The sequence below is a fragment of the Myotis brandtii genome, unplaced genomic scaffold (genome assembly GCF_000412655.1).
Source record: "Myotis brandtii unplaced genomic scaffold, ASM41265v1 scaffold333, whole genome shotgun sequence".
Lineage (NCBI taxonomy): Eukaryota > Metazoa > Chordata > Mammalia > Chiroptera > Vespertilionidae > Myotis > Myotis brandtii.
The window spans coordinates 1,695,971-1,708,300 of NW_005362842.1; the positions used below are offsets into that span (position 1 = coordinate 1,695,971).

General features: G+C 42.7%; 1 protein-coding gene across 1 annotated transcript in view; it reads left to right on the forward strand.

Annotated features, from left to right (window-relative positions):
* The window catches only part of PTPRT (protein tyrosine phosphatase, receptor type, T), a 694,385-nt gene that overhangs the window by 88,850 nt on the left and 593,205 nt on the right, over positions 1-12,330 (forward strand). Inside the window, exons 4-6 of the mRNA XM_014543700.1 lie at positions 3,589-3,670; positions 3,715-3,719; positions 5,429-5,510. Of these exons, the coding sequence (XP_014399186.1) occupies positions 3,589-3,670; positions 3,715-3,719; positions 5,429-5,510 (169 nt within the window). The remainder of the gene's footprint in view (positions 1-3,588; positions 3,671-3,714; positions 3,720-5,428; positions 5,511-12,330) is intronic.

Below are 12,330 nucleotides of genomic sequence, written 5' to 3' on the forward strand. Positions count from 1 at the left end.
GCACAATATATTCTGTTTCTTTCCTTCATAATGCTAATCACACAATTAGTTTGACTTTTCATATTGATTTGTTTAATTTCCATTTTCATTCACTAAAATGTGAAATTCATCAGAGCTAGGACCTCAATATTCTTGTTCATTTTTATCATGCAGCATGTGTCTCAATGTTTATTACGGAGAAGGGTCTCTTTAAATGTTGACTGAATAAATGAATGTACAGATGAATAAAGACACTTTTCCTATTGTCAATGGGTTTAGAGTTTAGGGAATGAAATGATTTGTGAGCAAGCAATGGCAATAGGGTGTGATAGGTGCTAATTGTATGATGGTACATGGCATCATGATAATATAACGTGAAGGGAGATATGCAAATGTACCATAAAACATTTCATTTTTAGTATAAATATAAAGTAGCTCATTTTTACTGCAGAAATTTTGGAAAATCTAGAAAACTATAAATCAGAAAATAATCATCTACCATAATTTCCCCAGTGTCATTAAAAAATTGCACTCATAGATTATTACCATTCCGACTTCATCTTTTGTGAATTGCCTACTGATGTTACTTGCCAATTTTTTTTGAGAGTTTATTTATTTTGTTGAGTCTTAAGAATTCTTTACACAAAACAGGTCATTCACCTTTTTGCTGGCATATATAATTACAAATTTTTTTCCAGCTTGCCATTTGACTTTTAATTTTGTTTCAGACTTTGTTAATATACAAAACATATTTTGACATCATAGTTCCTAAGAAGGTATTGGATATTTAATTAATGCATATTTCAATTTTAAGAGATTGATTTTGAAGCATTTGTCATTAATTTCTAGCTTTAATGAATTTAGTTAGAAAATGCACAGAGCCAAACCTATATGGTTTCTTCTTTGATGCGTTGATTGAACTTATACTTTAGTCCAGTGGTTCTCAACTTTCCTAATGCCGCGACCCTTTAATACAGTTCCTCATGTTGTGGTGACCCCCAACCATAAAATTATTTTCGTTGCTACTTCATAACTGTAATTTTGCTACTGTTAGGAATCATAACGTAAATATCTGATATGCAGGATGTATTTTCATTGTTACAAATTGAACATAATTAAAGCATAGTGATTAATCACAAAAACAATATGCAATTATATATGTGTTTTCCGGTGGTCTTAGGTGACCCCTGTGAAAGGGTCGTTCGACCCCCAAAGGGGTCGCGACCCACAGTTTGAGAACCTCTGCTTTAGTCTGTTATATGATCTTTGTGTAAATAACCCATGAATGTGTGAACAGAAATTTTATTCTCTAAATTCATTAACATTTGTTTAGTAAATGCATCATTGTTTATATTATGTACATACTTGATAGATGCATTTTTTTCTGTTTAATTTGTCAGAATCTAAAATGTGGGTTATATTTAATAAATGAGTTTTATTTAAACTGTAACTACTATTTGTTTCCATCATTTTCTTCTTTTAAGTCTATTGACTCCTACATCCTTTTTAAAAAATATATTTTTATTGATTTCCAAGAGAAAGGGAGAGGGAGAGATAGAAACATCAGTGATGAGAGGGAATCATTGATCAGCCGCCTCCTGTACCCCCAACACTGGGGATTTTGCCCACAACCCAGCCATGTGTCCTGACAGGGAATTGAAGGGTGACTTCCTGGTTCATAGGTCGACGTTCAACCACTGGGCCATGCAGGACAGGCCATACATTCTTTTAAATGACCATTTTAGTCCACTTAATGGTTTTTTGTTTCCCTTTTGGTTTAAATTCTGCTTTGATGCTTTTACATTATTTTTGCAATAACTGTTTTCCGTCTATTTGTATTTCCCTATTATTTCCCTTTGTTCAACTTGTTGTTCTCAAGGTTACTGAGTCATTCTGCTTTAGGTGTTTATCTGATAGCATACAATTAGGTTTTGTCTATTTGGACAGTCTGAGAGCTTTTCTCTATTTTAACCTATTTATTGTCACAAATATTCTTGTTACTTTTGTCACTTTTATTATACAACTTGAATAGTTTTATACTGTTTCTTTATAAATGTATCTTCTGTATTCTATTTTCTTGTTATTTTTTCCTATGGACTTTGCTTTTGGTTTCATTTGAATTACTAAAAACATAATTAGACATGCAATTATTGATAGAAAGGCCTTCTGCTGACTTCCTCTCTGCGGGATGAGGCAGCTATCACTTTCATTTCTGCAAACTTTCCCCTCCTTCCTGCACGGTTCTGTTTGTTAACTCTCTGAAGGACCCTGTGTCTTAGTAAATCCCTCTTCCCCAGTGGTTGTCATGCTGATGCCAGCTGCTCTATGTTTGGTGTGACTGCCATTCCCAAGTCACTTTATGTAATTCCCAGGCAGCCATATGTTGACTTAGAGGAAGCTGCCTCTTCAAAGCCATCACCACCCTCTCCACCAGTTCCCGTGGTGAAGGCAGTATTGTAAGGGGCTTGCCAGAGTTGTAATGAAGCTGCTATGGAAGTAGTGCTATAGGCAAGAGTGGTATGTGTGATTATCCAGTGTAGTGGGGGTACCCCAGGCTTGTTGAAAATATAAGGTGTCCCAAAAATGTATGCACACTTTGAAGGATTATAAAGTCAGTGTTGACTAACATACAGTTCATTTTCAAAATTAAGTGAGTTATCAGCTGTTAAAATGTCTATACATTTTTTGGAATACCCTATATAGGGAGGTCCAGGCAAGCCTGTAAAATGTGGAAAACTTGAGGTCCAGGGTACCACATGAACCTGAGATCAGGTTTAAGAGGAATGAATTGGGAGTGGGGTGTGGGATAGGAGGCTGTGCCAATATATAGGAAGATAGAATTTCCACTCTCTGAAGTGGAGAAGGACAAGTCTGAGCCTGTGGCTAACACTGAGTGGGAGATAAAGCCATTAGAATTAGGGAGGTCAATGGGTTGGTCTGGTTGTCCACATGGATAGTCATAGCGCCGAGATGAAGGTAGAGGTTGGGTGACAAAGAAAGCCATGAACTGAGCCATACAGTCTCTACTGAAATTAGCAGTTTGGGTGGGAGTCAGAATGGAGAACTAAAAAAAAAATGTTGCCCTTGGATTCCCAGATACCAACAGTTGTGCAGATTTTGAAAGGTGTTATTAAGAAATTCAGATGGACTGTTGGTGTTCCTTGGGGATATAGAATCAAGTCAGGATAAACCTCTCTTTTCTTATGGGAGCTTCCAAGGTAAGCTCCTCCCCCACCCCTCATAAGAAAGTTGGGGTATTAGTAAGTAATTCTACTCTGTGTTTCACTTGAAACAACCATGAGAAAGGTGTAGATTGGGGTCTGCAGGCCATATTTGGGTTGCTGTCCCTGCATCCAAGTGTTGTTTCTGAAATCCATTAAAAATGTTCCATGTGGCTGACTCTCCTTTTGCTCATCACAAGGCCTTTCTACCTTGTTTTGAAAGTCCAACTCAATTGCCAGGAGAGCATCCTAGCCTAATATAAGGCCTATTTGGGTGATTCTGATGGGAAGCAGAATCATAAAGGGTTTTTTGGGGGTGGGCAGATTCCTACGACCAGTGCCTACAACCACTTCTGTGAAATTGACTCCCGCCCTGTGTGTGTTGCAGGTGATATTTGAATCCGTCTCTTTGAAAGGTCATCCTGGCTACATCGCTGTGGACGAGGTCCGGGTCCTCGCGCATCCATGCAGTAAGTCTGTTCCCTTCTCCTAACACAGCCTTACTCCTCGTCAGACTGGGTAACTTGGAGGATGCAACCCCCCTCTTCATTCAGCTCACAGACATCTCTCTCTCTGTTTTTTAATTCTTCCAAAGTGCTTACGTACTCAATGCAATCAGTCCTGAATAAATCCATAATTTTGCCGGCCTGTTCCACAGGCAGCACCTCCAGGAATTTGCAGAGACTGGCAAAACATCTTCGTTTGAATCTCTCTCCATTATTAAGGGAGTCTAAAGTCCTGATTGTTTATTAGTGGGATTCAGACCACTGAAGTGGAAGAATTAGAGGGCTTTGGATAGAATTGTGTGCAATTGTCTTTTTTTTTTTTAAAAAAAAAAGGAACAACACCAAAACACTGAAGAAATTAGTACAGTGTTCACTCACAGGGAAAAGTACCCCAAAGCTATTAATTTTTAAAAGTAATTTTAAATTCACTCATCAGCTCTGTGTAGGCGTAGAGCTGATGAGTGAATGGTTAGTACTTATGGTACAGTGTCAAGAGCCCTCAAGGGCATACCACTCCTCCATGCCGATCAAGTTTCCCCTTGAATTTCTCCCTCTTTGCTGTATTTATTGTAAGATATTTGAGTGTGTTTGAGCAAGGAGCTGCGGTTCTCAGGTTCATTAAATCTGAGAGGGGACAAGTATTATCCAATGTAGTGGGGGTACCCCAGGCTTGTTGAAAATATAAGGTGTCCCAAAAATATATGCACACTTTGAAGGATTATAAAGTCAGTGTTGACTAACATACAGTACATTTTCAAAATTAAGTCAGTTATCAGCTGTTAAAATGTATATAGATTACTTGGGACACCCTATATAGGGAGGTCCAGGCAAGCCTGTAAACTGTGGAAACTTGAGGTCCAGGGTACCGCATGAACCTGAGATCAGTTTTAAGAGGAATGAATTGGGAGTGGGGTGTGGGGTAGGAGGCTGTGCCAATATTTAGGAAGATAGAATTTCCACTCTCTGAAGTGGAGAAGGACAAGTCTGAGCCTGTGGCTAACACTGAGTGGGAGATAAAGCCATTAGAATTAGGGAGGTCAATGGGTTGGTCTGGTTGTCCACATGGATAGTCATAGCGCCGAGATGAAGGTAGAGGTTGGGTGACAAAGAAAGCCATGAACTGAGCCATACAGTCTCTACTGAAATTAGCAGTTTGGGTGGGAGTCAGAATGGAGAACTAAAAAAAAAATGTTGCCCTTGGATTCCCAGATACCAACAGTTGTGCAGATTTTGAAAGGTGTTATTAAGAAATTCAGATGGACTGTTGGTGTTCCTTGGGGATATAGAATCAAGTCAGGATAAACCTCTCTTTTCTTATGGGAGCTTCCAAGGTAAGCTCCTCCCCCACCCCTCATAAGAAAGTTGGGGTATTAGTAAGTAATTCTACTCTGTGTTTCACTTGAAACAACCATGAGAAAGGTGTAGATTGGGGTCTGCAGGCCATATTTGGGTTGCTGTCCCTGCATCCAAGTGTTGTTTCTGAAATCCATTAAAAATGTTCCATGTGGCTGACTCTCCTTTTGCTCATCACAAGGCCTTTCTACCTTGTTTTGAAAGTCCAACTCAATTGCCAGGAGAGCATCCTAGCCTAATATAAGGCCTATTTGGGTGATTCTGATGGGAAGCAGAATCATAAAGGGTTTTTTGGGGGTGGGCAGATTCCTACGACCAGTGCCTACAACCACTTCTGTGAAATTGACTCCCGCCCTGTGTGTGTTGCAGGTGATATTTGAATCCGTCTCTTTGAAAGGTCATCCTGGCTACATCGCTGTGGACGAGGTCCGGGTCCTCGCGCATCCATGCAGTAAGTCTGTTCCCTTCTCCTAACACAGCCTTACTCCTCGTCAGACTGGGTAACTTGGAGGATGCAACCCCCCTCTTCATTCAGCTCACAGACATCTCTCTCTCTGTTTTTTAATTCTTCCAAAGTGCTTACGTACTCAATGCAATCAGTCCTGAATAAATCCATAATTTTGCCGGCCTGTTCCACAGGCAGCACCTCCAGGAATTTGCAGAGACTGGCAAAACATCTTCGTTTGAATCTCTCTCCATTATTAAGGGAGTCTAAAGTCCTGATTGTTTATTAGTGGGATTCAGACCACTGAAGTGGAAGAATTAGAGGGCTTTGGATAGAATTGTGTGCAATTGTCTTTTTTTTTTTTAAAAAAAAAAGGAACAACACCAAAACACTGAAGAAATTAGTACAGTGTTCACTCACAGGGAAAAGTACCCCAAAGCTATTAATTTTTAAAAGTAATTTTAAATTCACTCATCAGCTCTGTGTAGGCGTAGAGCTGATGAGTGAATGGTTAGTACTTATGGTACAGTGTCAAGAGCCCTCAAGGGCATACCACTCCTCCATGCCGATCAAGTTTCCCCTTGAATTTCTCCCTCTTTGCTGTATTTATTGTAAGATATTTGAGTGTGTTTGAGCAAGGAGCTGCGGTTCTCAGGTTCATTAAATCTGAGAGGGGACAAGTCCTGGATGTAGGTAGTTGAGATGACATCATATCCCATGTGGTGGGGGGAAGGGCTGTCGTCAAAGAGATGTGCTTGGGGATTATGGTAGCCCCTAGGTGGACTCTTTGGGATGCCGGCCCCATTAGTTAGTGTTCTGCATATTGGAGATTCTCATCAGTTTCTCAGCAGCCATCTGGTCCCAGGCAACTCTTAGTAGGGCTCTCTCTACTCCCCCCCTTATAGCCATGAGTCATGCTATTGACAATGGTGCAATTTGCTGTTCCCTCAAGAGACATCAAGTGCCCTGTCCTTACATGCCTTTCAGTCCTCCCATTTGGGGGCTGTTCTCATTTCAGCCCCATCCATGCTGCTTTATTTAAAACAACTCTTCCTACTCCTGCTGCAGTGAATGTGTCAGAGCCTTCATTCCCTTGACACTAGAATGCCATTGTTTGACTCATTGCCTGGGAGCACCTTCTCTGGAGGAAATAGGGAAAGTCCCAAGGGGTTCGGGCAAGACAGTATTTGGGGTAACTGTGTTTGATGTCAGTGCAAGAGACCCTTCTTTCCCAGAAATCAGCCGGCATCTCAGGAATGCTGAGGTCCTGCTCCACTCTCCATTACTCTCTCTGGCTAAGGTACCCCCTACCCTCTGAGTTACTTTCTGAGTCTTTGGAATTCTCTCGGATGGGTCTGGCCATTCAATCACGCCTGGCAAATGTCTCTGATGAACTAGACTTCATATGGAAAGGGTCCCAGAAATCCTCCCTGTCCCCGCTATGCAGGGTTTACATAGTGGATATGCAGATGAGTCCCCTTTTCTGGGATTAAGTCTTCCCTTCCCTCAATTCCTGGCATCAGCATCAGCTGCCCATTGGAGAATGAGCTTTGTCCTCAGTCTGGGCAACTGCATGGGGAGATGTCTACTCTAGCTGTTGTTCACTGAACCTCCAGCCTGCACTGCCTTCAGCTTTGAGGCAGTCTCTCTGAAACAAGTCTCAGTCTTAGCCCCTAGCCCGGTACACATCCCATCTTCAGAGAGGACGCTTACCTTTGCTGCATCCAGTGCCTTCCTACTCCTGACCCTGTGTGTGAGGTTTGCCTTTGCTCTTCCGGGAAGGTGGTATTTGCCTCTTCCCAGGAGAATCTGGCCTGGCTCTCTCCCAGGACCCCAGAACTCTGTGCTCTGATGAGAATTTGTACCTCCACCATGAGGCTCAACTGTACACCTGTCTCTGATCACAGCCTCAACCATCTTCAAGGTCAGATTGGCGAAGCTCTGCCCTGACTCCCAGCACCATTCATGGTTTGCCATTGCAGTCAAATGTTTCCTTCTTCTTGAGAAATCTCCAAGGGAGAGGGTCCCCTGGAGGGCACATGGATGCCTTTCTATCCCCCAAGTCTCATGGCTCCTCTTAGAATCCTCCTCTGGTCAGGGCTGGTCCTGAATTTAGAATTCTCCTGACAGCCTCGTCCTCCTGCTGAGGAGGTGCATTGCATGGTTATGGAATTACTGAGAGCCAGTTACCCAGCAAATGGGCCATGGGATATAACTCAGGAAGACGTGACCCTGGCTGAGTTCCTGCATAATGTGCTTCGGCCGAGTTCAGCCTTGATGCTTAGGCGGCTGAAACTTAAACTTCCCAGAAATCAAAGTGTGAGGACCCTGTGATAGTGGTTGGAATGGGAAAAATTCCATTTAGCTATGTATACATATACTGGCAGTACATACAGTCCTCAGAGATGGAGCCACCGCTCATGAGTCATGTGGAGTTGAGCAGAGCCTAGCCTAGGCCCCTTCCCAAGGTCCCCTGCTCAGTCCAAGTCCAGTCCAGGTGTCCATCCATCTTTTCTTTCAACAAGTAGACTTTTGAGCATTAGTTGCATGTCAAGAACTTCTACTGGACACAGGGGATACCTAAATTTCAGGGTGCGTATTTAGTAGAGGGGCAGAGGGAGGAAATACACTAGATAAATAGTATTAAATAAATCACTAATATAATTTCAGATAGTGATGAGTGCTATGAATATAATAAAGGCAACTAACTAGAATATGGGAGGGCTCCTTAGATAGAGTGGCCAGGGGACACGTCTTTAAAGGCATGATCTGAGCTGCGCCCTGAGTCACAAGAAGGAGTTCACTGCGTAAGGGTTTGGGGAGGGGCATTCCAGGTAGAGGAAACCAGAGTCATCATGAGCAGTTTCTATTGTAATCTAAGTGTAGGGGGCGCCACTAGAGGGATTTATGCTGGGGATTGATATGATCTCATTTAATTATTAAAAGATCACTTCGGCTGCTTGTGGAGAGAGTTGAAGGGGAATAGAGTCGGGGGATCTATTAGAAAGAAAGTTCTGGATTCATGCAAGAGATCATGACAGCGGCCTGGACCAGGGGAGTGGAGAGGCATCCGCTCATCATTCAACAAGTGTTTACTGAGCAGGGACTCTCTGCCCACGCTATTCTGGGTTGATGGGAATAAGACAGTTTCATTCTCTGCTCTCATGGGATTCCCTCAAAGTGAAAGAGACTTTGTTTCTAGAAATGAAACAAATATCAGGTCATATATGACCTATAGCAGATGGTATATTTGTTTGCTAAGGCTGCCATAACAAAGCATCACAGTCTGGGGTCCCAAACAGTTATTTTATCACAGTGTTGGAGGCTAGAAGTCCGAGATGAAGAGACAGGTTTGGTTTCCTCCATGGCCCCTCTCCTCTGTTTGTGGATGGCCGCTTTCTCATTCTCTCTTCATGTGGCCTTTCCTCTATGCACACCTGCCCCTGTGTGCCTGTGTGTCCAGGTCTTTTCTTCTCATGAGGACACCCTTCTCAGGGCCCACTTTAACAACCTCATTTCTACTTTAATCACCGCTTTAAAGGCTCTCTCACCAAATACAATCCCAGGGTGAGTTACTGAGCATTAGGGCTTCAACATATGAATTTGGGGGTACACTTTAGCCCATAGCAGATGGCAACCCATGCTGTGAAGAAACATAAAACACAAAGATGGACAGAAGTGGATAGATTAGGGATACATTTAGGGGGTAAAGCTGACTGGTCCCATGTGATGGTTAGATTGGGAGCCAGAGGCACCAGAAATGGAACATTCCCAGCTTTGGGGCTTAAGCCACTGGTACAGGCTCAGGTGGTGTGAGTCTGGGGAGAATTGTGTTCTGCCTTCCAAGGTACTGACCGTGCTCATGAGATCACATGTCATGCAACCTGCTGGTGGCTTTGGACTGTCCATTGGACTGACAGTGCCTTCTTCCCGACTCCAGACTAATATGAATGCATTTATAACTTCACTCAAACATTGTTAGACATTTAACTAGATGGAGAAATATGCATTTTCTTTATGTCAGGCTTTTTAATTCTCCACTTCTGTCCTCCAAAACATCATTTCTATTAACATGTGTTCAGCATTTATTACTAAGTATTCCAAAAGTTCCAGGGGGGTTGGTGCCCAATTTGCAATTGTATTCTTGATCAATTTGAGCTGGAGTTAGGGCTTTAAACGCTTGCCTTGCAGTCTCCAAAACAGTTAAGGAAAGATAGGCATACCACTAGAAGGAAATTATTTTCCCATATGAACCAAAATCTCTCGTCTATATTTTAAAGCCCATTTAACATTTTTGTGTTATTTTAATAGTGTTTCAGCCATAGTTCCCCTGCACTGTTGTTTCTCAGTGTTAGCTGATAGCCACTGCAGCTACAACTGTGTACGAGAAATGTCAGCACAATTTTCCACCCAATTTCAAAGTTTCTAGCTAAGTTGACTTTTAGAATTTTTAAAACTATTTTTTTACACCAACCTTGTGGGACAATGTCATTGAACCCGTGGAGTGTCTGCGACACGGTTCTGATGTATGTACTGAGCTTTCTCCTCAATTGTGTGGCTTCCCACTGAGCACTGTCAGGTTTAAAGCACGCGATAAAGGGCAGAATAATATGTCTTCAGATGCTTCAATGACATCTGCAGGAGTTTAAATGTCACCAACATCAAGGCATTTTACCCCAAATGCACAGCAGTTTTCTGATAAGCCCATTCAGCAGGATCCCATTTTTGGGGGGCTGAGTCTCAGTGGAGATTAAGTGTGGAATGCTGGTCTGGATCCTGAGGTCAACTGTATTTGGCCGAAGGTCAGTGAGTTGAAGCTGGTGGGATGATAATGTAGATGCTGGGGGGAAATAACAGTCGAGAGAGCACAGGGCTTAGAAGTAAACTGGAGAGTGGGGCTGGAGTTGAGAGGAGGGTCAGAGAGACCAGGAGCTCAGAGAAGTGGACCAAACAGGTTGCCAACATAAGGAGAATGTCCACAGAGAGAGATGCCTGTCATGATCTGGGGATGAGAGCCCTGGTCTCATCAAAGATCAGAGACCATCATTGTTTCATATTGATGAAAGTTAACACTCAGGATGATTAAGCTTCTAAATTCTCTGCCACTGAACCTAGAAGGAAGGGAGGGAGAGGGATGGAAGATGAAGGAATCAAGGCAAACGTTCTGCTTTTTCAAATCAGAAGAAAGTGGGGACATTGGTCCAGAGAAGATCATTTCTAATTGCATAAATCCCAAAGGTTAATCCATTTGCCCACTGTTCCCCAAAGGCAAGGGGAGGCATCCCTTTATAAAGCCTAACGCAAAGCCTCCCAACACTACAGTTAAGAGTCTGAGCTCCCTTCTCTCATGGGGTAGATGCTCCCTTTGCCCTTTAAACCTGTGGCTTAAATGGGCTTCGGACTCATGGAACATATTCCCATGTGAAGAAATGACTTGAACGGAGAGTTCCAAAAATAACTGTGCAAATTATATAGGAGAGCAGAAAGGAAACAGTTTCAGACAATCAGAGCAGCATGACATGTGTCAGGTTGACTAGATGCAAGGAATCTTCAACTCTGAGATGCTCACAGGAGAGGTCTTCCTTGGGCCCTGACAGTTGACTCCACTCTAGCCATGGGTCCGGAAGGTAGCACGAGGGGGGTCTCTGAACTATTGTTATTTGTAAAAAAAACCAGAGCAGAAGGTATATGTTTTTGCACCAGCGTCTGCCTAATCTCACCAAGGTTCTTGGTTTTGCTGAGCTTTAGAGGCAGTGATGCAGTTTGGTAGACCAGATAGTTGAGAGGGTGAAGGCAGTGGGGATGAAAGGTAAGGAAAGTGATCACTGGTGATAAAATATTTGGGAGCAATGAGAGGAGCCTGGAGAATCAGCACAGCCTTTCCTGTGAGCCCTTTCTTTGGACCCTAGGGTCCAGGTGACACCATTGACCTCCCTTTGCCCAGGAAACAAGAGAATGTGCTCATTAAATGCTGATTTGGGGCTAACATGGATCTGGTCTGAATTCTGTTGCTGTCATTACTGCTGTGTAGCTTTGAGCAAATTAAACTTGGTGAGCCTTGGTTTCTGCTTCTCTATAAGGGAAATAATATTAGTGTTTGCTTTACAGGAATGTTACGAAGTTAAATTAGATAAAATCTCTAAAGCATTTATCACAGTACTAGTACCTGGCATTGTAGGAGCTTTCAAATAAATGACATTATCATTATTATTTGTGTCTCTGGATATTTGACTCGCTCTGGCAGATAGGCCCTTTTGCACCTCCTTGATCTCTTAACAACCCCCCATTTGATCCCATTCTGGTAGTGGTTGATGTGATAAGGACCCATGGCATTTTTGTACCTCGTGGAAGAAGGTCGTTCTTCTAGGGGTAGGTTATCAATCCACTCATCTTTGAAGTGCTCACATAGGTGAGGACTTATCTCCACAAAAAAAGGAGATGGCCCCAAGTCACCCAACATATGTTTGATTCTAGAATTGATCGCTTATAGACCCTGAGTTTCTTTTGAAAGCCCTTTCTTCTGTTTGCCGAGTCCCCAAAGTAAGTTCCCATTTCCTTCCCATCTTTCCGAGACACCGTAGCTTAGAGTGAAGAATGTAGACTGTGAACATTTTTTTGAGTTTTCTGTGCCTCAGTTCACTTACTGTGACATAGAGATAAAACCACCAACTGCATCGGTTTAAAAGAGCTACTGTGTAAATACTGCGCATGACACCACTCACAGTCCACCTATGGGAATGAAAGCTACTAGCATCTCTGCCCCCTCCCCTCCTTCCTCACCTCCGCCCTTTCTCTCTCCTTCCCTCTCTTCCTCCTCAGTATCTTC